We start from the raw sequence: 7444 nt of genomic DNA on the forward strand, positions 1-7444 counted from the left end.
CACCATGTTGGCCAGGCTCATCTCGAACTCCTGGTCTCAAGTGAGTTCACCTGCCTCAGGTGAACACCTACCTCAGCCTCCTAAAGTGATGGGATTACAGGCGTGAGCCACCATACCCGGCCCAAGGCATGTTTCTAAAACCCAAATCTGATCATGTCTCTGCCTTGCATAAAACCCTCCTGGGCTCCCCACGGCTCTCTGGATAAAGCCTAACAGTCCTGGAGCTGAGAGCTCTGCAGAATGTGGCTCCTGCCTGCCCCCCACACTCTTTATACAGCATCCTCACTGCTCCAGGACATGCCCAGCCCAGCCCAGGGCTTTTGTTTATAAGTTCCCACCACACCCCCACCTGTTAGCATGACCTGATCTCTACTACTTAATTATTCTCCAGTTATTTTATGTCTATGAAGCTTAGAGGCCTCAGGGGAAAGAGTCATTATTGCCTATTTCTTTTCTGCATCTCTCCCACAGGGTGTAGAATGAATTGTCCTGAGTTCAAAGAGGTGGTCATACATTCAGTCACCCCCACCCTGCCTCAGTGGGCCACGGTGTCCCAGCTATGTCCTCAATCAAGGGAAGAAAACAGCCACCCACACACACTCAGATAACACATACAGACAGACAGACACACACACACCAGCCACAGAAGTACCAATATACACACTAGCACCATGATCACACACCCACACCAGAACACTTATGCTAACGCACACATCCACATCCACCCCCACATAAGCGACAATATTATTCACACACTAACAAATACACGCATATGAATACACATGGAACAGATAAAAATGCACATCGATTCATTCTGTTTTTCAGACACAACACACATAACACAAAAACACAACCTAATAGACACACCTACATACATATGCAGACCAACCTGCACTCACACTCAGACACATGCAAATAAACTCCCAGTCACACAGGGATGATCACAAACTCTGACAGGCTGTTTTGTATCCAAACATCAAGGACTCTAGAGCTCCACAGGCCCCTCTACACCCAATGTGTCCCTTACACTCCACACGTGTATACACATACACACAAACACATACGCCCTGCCTGCCACCTCAGCAGCTCTTAGTAGAGGAGTGTCTCCATGGAGCCCCCCACTCACTGGCACACGCACCCCCCTGCATGTGGACACACATGAGGCTGGCACCTCATTCAATCTGGCTCCGTAGAACCCTATCCTGGGACAGATGCTTTGGGGTAAAGTTTCATGAAGTGGTGTCCCTGAACCCCAACTCCCAATTCCATGGAGGGCAGTTACCTCTGACCCTCTCTTGCTCCAGGGCCACTCTTATTCATATTTTCTCCATCTCTTCCCACTCCCCACCTCCTTCACACACACACAGCTTTGGTGGGCCAAGACACTCTCCCTCTCCAGGGTCCTGAACCAGCCTATCGCAGCCCTGAGAGCTCCTCCCAACTCCTTGGCAGACCTCCCCCTCCCCACACCCCACCTCAGCCCTTGAAGAGATGGTTCAGATTAATTACCAGCCCCTCCTCCAACCAGCAGCCCCTTCCATGGGATGCCGGCCTCATCACCTACTAGATTGATGTCAGGCACCCTCATCCTGCTCAGAGGTATCCGGCCCCAGCCCCAGGCTGCAGTCCAGCAACACGGGGAGGAGGGGTGCCCAAGAGCAGGATCGATCCTTCCACGTGGCTCAGCTCCATGCCAACCCAAGCTCCTTGGAGGGACTCCCAGGACCCTGTCTGTGGCACCTCTCACAGCCGCTCACCACCCCAGCCCCTCACTATACTCACGGCTCAGCCGGTCTCGCTGCCGGGTACTGCTGGCTCCTGCAGAGGATGGAGTGGCCGCATGCCTGCCCCATCACTCCTCATCGTCCGTCTCCCCAGCCAGACTAAGGTGGCACCTCGCCCTGTCCCCACTGCCTGGAGTTTCGGGCAGGGCACCCCCAGCAGGCACAGGGACCAAGAGCAGTGGGATGCCCCCCACTCAGCCTGGACTCAACACCCCAATCCAGCTCTGCTGCCCCGCTGCTCCCGCCTCTCCTGCTGCCACTGCCTCTGCTGCTCGGCTGGCTCTGGGAGGAGGTTGGAGCAGGTCTGATAATGCAGAAGGGGGAGGGAGGAGGGAGGAGGAACAGAGAGAGGCCCAGACAGAGAGGGAGAGAGGGAGGGGTAGAGAGTCTGACTGAGAGAGAGGAAAAAAGACTCACACACAGAGACTGAGAGATAAACAGAGACAGGAAGGGGGAGAGAAACACATGAAGAGGGAGAGGAGAGAAGGATCAGAGCCTCACAGAGATCAAGATGGAAGTACAAAGAGATCAGAGAGGCACAGGGAAATATGCACACACAGAGGAACAAAGACATAAAAGGAAAAAAAAACCAGAGGCAAAAATAGAAAGAGAGCAGGGTAGGGGGAGAGGGGAGTGGCTGACAGAGGAGAGAGGGGTGAGGATGAGGGATTTACAATCCTCATGGGCTAGGATGGGACCGGAAACTTGAGGAGCAGCAGACCCAGACCCTCTGCTGCCCCATCGCAAAAGCCTTCAGGATAAGGAGACACACTTGTGCCCTCCTTGAGTCCGAGAGGTCAGGCCTCCATGCATAGCTAGCCGCCCTCTCCTCTGGGCTCCCTCACCTGGTGTCTATCATGTCCTAGAGTGCACCCCAGCATGGAGTTGGGTCTATGGAAGACTCAGGGGCCTTGTCACAGGACCACCTCTTGGTGGCTCAGCTGAGCTGGCCTTTGGACTCAGAGCCTTGTCACAGGGCCACCTCTTGGTGGCTCGGCTTAGCTGGGACTCGGAGCTGATATATGAGCATGAATTTCTACCAGGATCTGTGGACACCTAGGCCACAGCCTGCCCCACTGGCCTTTGCTACCCACAGACTATAGGCATGGTGGAAGGCCTGCTGTACCCCAACTCTGCTTCCAAAGAGGGCTCCTTAGGATAAACCTTTAACCTAATGAAATAGAGGCATTTTAGGCCCTAGGACAGATAAGGAGTTTTCCCAGCAGACCTACTATTGTACGCAGGAGAAAGAGTTCCACACCTTGAGGCAGGAAATGGGGATTTAAATCCTGGCTTCACCATTAACTTACTTATTCATTGGCCTACCAGTGGCTGACCCCATGGCTCACGCTATCCCTTGTCTCAGAGAAGCACTCAGACTGCGAGGGAGGAGGGGAGACTTGCAGGCTGTGACAGAAATCACAGGGTTTGTGAAGCCCAGAGGGACTCCCTGACTCAGTGGGAGTGGGGGTTGGCAAGCATTTCTGGAAGAGTGAGTATATTCCAAAGAGCTACAGCAAAACCTCTGCAGTGACCCCATCTCTCTGAGCTGTGGGGAGAATACCCTCGACCCATAAAACAGGCTCCAAGCAGAGAAGTCCATGAGGCTGAATGGAAACCTGACTCATGCTGAAGAATATGGGGGGTGCACGCTGGAGGGGCGAGTCCAGAAATGACCAAGCTTCTCCAGATGGCCAGCCCAGGCTGGGTGCTGCAGAAAGCTGTTGTCTCATGGCCTAAGAAGTGTCAGGAAAGAAAATGTGAGGAACCTTTGCTTCCCAGTGTGGCCCCAGAAGGCATTATAGAATTTTAGGCATCTGAAAGCTCTGGGCAAATCATTTTCTCAAAGGGAACAAGGCCCAGGCTGATTGTAAACCGGCTGAGCCAGCCCAGAACTTGTGTCTTACTCCTCTGCCTCACCTATCACTGGGACCTCGCTGCTCCATTCCTACCAGGTAGGAAGGCATTCTCTGGGCTCAGAAAGCTGCAGCCCTCCACCAGGCCAGTACTGGTCCCTCACAGCTCCCCTTCATGCCCTGGGAACCTGCTTAAGGGTCCAAGGAAGCTGGTAGCAAGAAGCTGAGTCAGAAGAGTTCAAAGGAGGATGCCTCCTGGGTGTGGGTGCGTGCAGGTGCAAGGAGGTCTCACCTAGCCCTCAGCCTCCTTTCTGCCCTCCCACTCCAGAAACAATGGTGGTGGCCTCATCCTCAGAAATCTCCTGGGAATACACCCAAACAAGTAGGTGGAAGGGTCTCCTCCCCATCCCAGTGCCACACCAGACTCCACAGCCACCCGGAAGTGGAGAGTCTGCAGGGGCAAGATGCAAGATCCAGGACTCAAAAGGGCTAATGGGCACTCGGGAACTTAGATTCCAGCTCTGCCACATGCCTGCGCAAGGTAGTTCACCGTCCTGAACTTCAATTTAGTTTTCTCATCTGAAATACGGGGTCACAAATTCCAAGCTCAAAAGGCTGTGAGGTTTTGGGTATGTCTGAAAAGTTCCCAGTAAATAGTTGCCCCTCCCCTCCCATCTCCTTCCCTGAAGTCGTCGAATTGATGGTGCCAAGAGAGTAATAGCCCCAAATGCTGGGACAGGGGCTCTTGTGGGCCAGTGCCAGGATGGCGGAGGTGCATAAAGGGGAGAGAACTGGAGACAATCCAAGACTGTTCTTCCCTCCTCCGCCAACTGCCTGCCTGCAAGACCGCTCCCAGCCGGAGCCAAAGGCCCAAGTGATCGGACGGCGGTGCCCCGCCCCCGCTGCAGGCCCCGCCCCGGCCGCAGGCCGCTCTCCAGGGTGCTGAGCCGTGAGAGCCAGGTTCACAAGCCCGGCCTGGCCCGGCCCGCCCCGCCGGGGGTCCATAGACACCGTTTTTTGTTAGCTGGGGAACTGAAGGTGGGACGGGAGGAGGGAGGATGCAGTTCTGGAATCCGGCCTCCGCGCTGTCCCCAAAGCCTTGAGAGAACTGCAGGCTCCACAGGCTTCAGCTACTTTACCGAAGGCGGCGGCTTCTTCTCAGCGCCCGCCCCCGCCCTGTCCTGCGCTGCTGTTTCCCTCCCACCTTCCAGACGGCCCCTCCTCTCTCTCCCTCACTGGCGCACCCTGTCCTCACCCCCTCAATATGGATGTTCCTCGCAAGACGCCGGCCCCGTCTCTCTTCATCCTCCACCCCACTCCTAGGGAGCATGCAGCCTCCCAGCATACCAACAACTCCGGGTGTCCTCTGCCGCCCATCCCTCTCCCTGGAGCTCCAGGTGTCCACACTGCCTCTTAGATATCTCCTCTGGAAACAACCTGTAGGCCCCTCATACTCAAATACTGAACATCCAATACACCTTTCGACTCTATTAAAGGCATCAGCAAACTTCTAATCGCCGAGCTGGACACTTCAAAGTCGCCTTGCCCCGTCCCTCTCCTAAACTTCCGGTATCAAATCTGTTCCAAAGAACAGTAGATTCCCACACATCTGTCCACTCCCTCCATCCCCCTCCCCTGCTTCCTTCCCCCTCCCCTGGTCATGCTCCAGCCCCTACCCCAGGTCAACCTCTCTACTCCACCTCCACCTTGCACTTAGAGGTGACTCCCAAGACATCTATCTGGTCATAGAACTTCCCCTCAAAACCTTTGCAGGGCTCCTCATTGCCCTCAGGATCAAGGCCGAGCTCCTCGGCCTGGCATTTGAGGTCTCTCGTTATGCAGCCCTGACAGACCTTGCCCATCCTCGGCTCCAGGTGGGGCCAGGTCTGGTCCCTAAGCACATGCCGGTCCTCTCTTCAACTTTGTACACTATTTCTCCTCCAGGCTGACAGACCCCTCCTCTTCCTTGTCTGTGCCCATCCCAAATCCTGGCCTAGCCTTGCTGGGCCAGTCAGCACACACCCTGCTTCCCACCCACAAGGACACTGGATTTTGGGCTAGAGACCCTTGGTGGCCTCTCCTTTCCCTAATGTGCCAGCTGTCTCACCACCGGCTGTCACCCTCCCACGCCCCCCCACTCAGGCTTATCTCATTTCTTCTACAGGATCCTGCTTTCCTCAAAAGATAAGCCAAAGCCCTATTTACCTCGGCCCTAGTCCACAGCCTTTAAGGAGCCCCCAAGAGGTCCAAGCAGGAAATGTTGCTGGAGGAAAGTCAGAAAGAAGGAGGCAGATGGAAATGGGGTGGTGCACATCAGAGCTCAGCCCAGGGGCATAGAGGAGCACACTGCAGGTGTATGGGGATGCAGGCAGTAACAGAGGGCCCTTGCTTACCTGCTCTGTAGGCACCCCCACCCCAGGGCAGCCCTCAGCTCTCCGGGGAAAGGCTGGTTATTGGTGGAATGTGGATTTCATGGAGGGTTGGCCTCAACACCCCCAGGTGACTCCCTCTGGCTGTGGGACAGGATAAGCCCACAACTGGGTCTTGGCAATGGGCAGGGGAAGGGGTGGAGTGGGGAGCTCAGGGAGCTGTTCGACAGTGTTTCTCCCTGCTCCTCCTCTGCCAGGAAGCTCCCCTCTGTGGCTCTGATGACAATGGCTGAAGGAGCACCACGTCCTTGGGAAGGGCCTGGCATGGGTTCTTGCATTCTCACACTAAGTAAGGCTCCCATCACACAACAGGTGACAACGTTTTCGCTGATAAAGGAATGAAAGGCCACCACAGCCTCCACAGTAGTTCCAAGGTGAAGCAGCTTCTTCACACCTCAGGAAGGTGGCTTTGGGATTCAGAACCCAGGGCTGGGGCATGAAGGATCCACTTCAGGCTCCAGGATCCGTCAGAGCTGCCCTGTGAGGAAGGGGTGACCCCAGGTGAGGGCAGTGATCTCCATGGCTGCTAGGCAGGGAGCTGGGGGGCTGGAACAGATGGTGAGTTCAGGGAAGGGAGAAGCTGCCTGAGGCTGCCCAGCCCCTCAACCAAGTCCAGGGCCCTCTCCTACCTACCTTGTCCTGTGGGGTGGGGGTTGGGAGGTGGCTGCACTGGTCCAGGAGGGATGGTAGAGAAAAGGGAAAGGGAAGTCAGCCCGGAATGGGGCTGCCCTAGACACTCGGAAGTGCCTTCAGCCTAAGGTTGAGATCATCTCCAGGGTTATAAATCAGGGAGCATGAGATGCTAGAGCCAGTGAATCCAATCCCTCATGGTACAGATGGGAAAACTGATGTCAGAGGGTGCCCAGGTAACTCAATAAGTGAAGGGCGGGGCTGATCCTAGGACCAGAGACACTGGCCATTGCCCCACCGGACTACTTCCCCCTCTTCATATTCTTCCCGCTCTCCCTCCTCCCCCCTCACCTCTTCCAGCTGGGACAGCAGACCACTAGAGAAGGCTGTGCATACAGCTTGTGACTCTGGGGATGGCCCCCAGGAATGTGGAATTCCAGCAGGGATGGGTCAGGGCAGAAGTGGCGCCTGCGGCTTCATATTCTGGGAAAGGCTTGCTCTTCTTGGGGCCTCAGCACCAGCCCCTCACCACCACCACCCTCCAACCCAGCACACCAGGATCTTCCTTGCCAGGAGGCCCTGAACCTCCCACTCAGCCCTGAACCACCTCTTCCCCCATAACTCCCCACACCTGAGGGGGGATGGAGGGGGTGTGACTCAGTGGGATAAAGGCAGCTGCTATATTTGAATTATTACGTAAGCCAGGAGGGAGGCAGCTGCAACGTGACTCCATCAAGGTCGGGAG

The 7444-nt window shown here is 55.7% G+C and overlaps 1 protein-coding gene across 1 annotated transcript in view; it reads right to left on the minus strand.

Annotated features, from left to right (window-relative positions):
- Nucleotides 1-2393, minus strand: part of PDE2A (phosphodiesterase 2A) — a 100041-nt gene extending 97648 nt beyond the window's left edge. Inside the window, exon 1 of the mRNA XM_012456903.2 lies at nt 1783-2393. Within this exon, the coding sequence (XP_012312326.2) occupies nt 1783-1853 (71 nt within the window). The 5' untranslated portion in view covers nt 1854-2393. The remainder of the gene's footprint in view (nt 1-1782) is intronic.
- Between the last annotated feature and the right edge of the window lie 5051 nt (nt 2394-7444).

The sequence above is a fragment of the Aotus nancymaae genome, unplaced genomic scaffold, assembly GCF_030222135.1.
Source record: "Aotus nancymaae isolate 86718 unplaced genomic scaffold, 86718_ANA_hifiasm-v0.15.2.pri h1tg000059l, whole genome shotgun sequence".
Classification (NCBI taxonomy): domain Eukaryota; kingdom Metazoa; phylum Chordata; class Mammalia; order Primates; family Aotidae; genus Aotus; species Aotus nancymaae.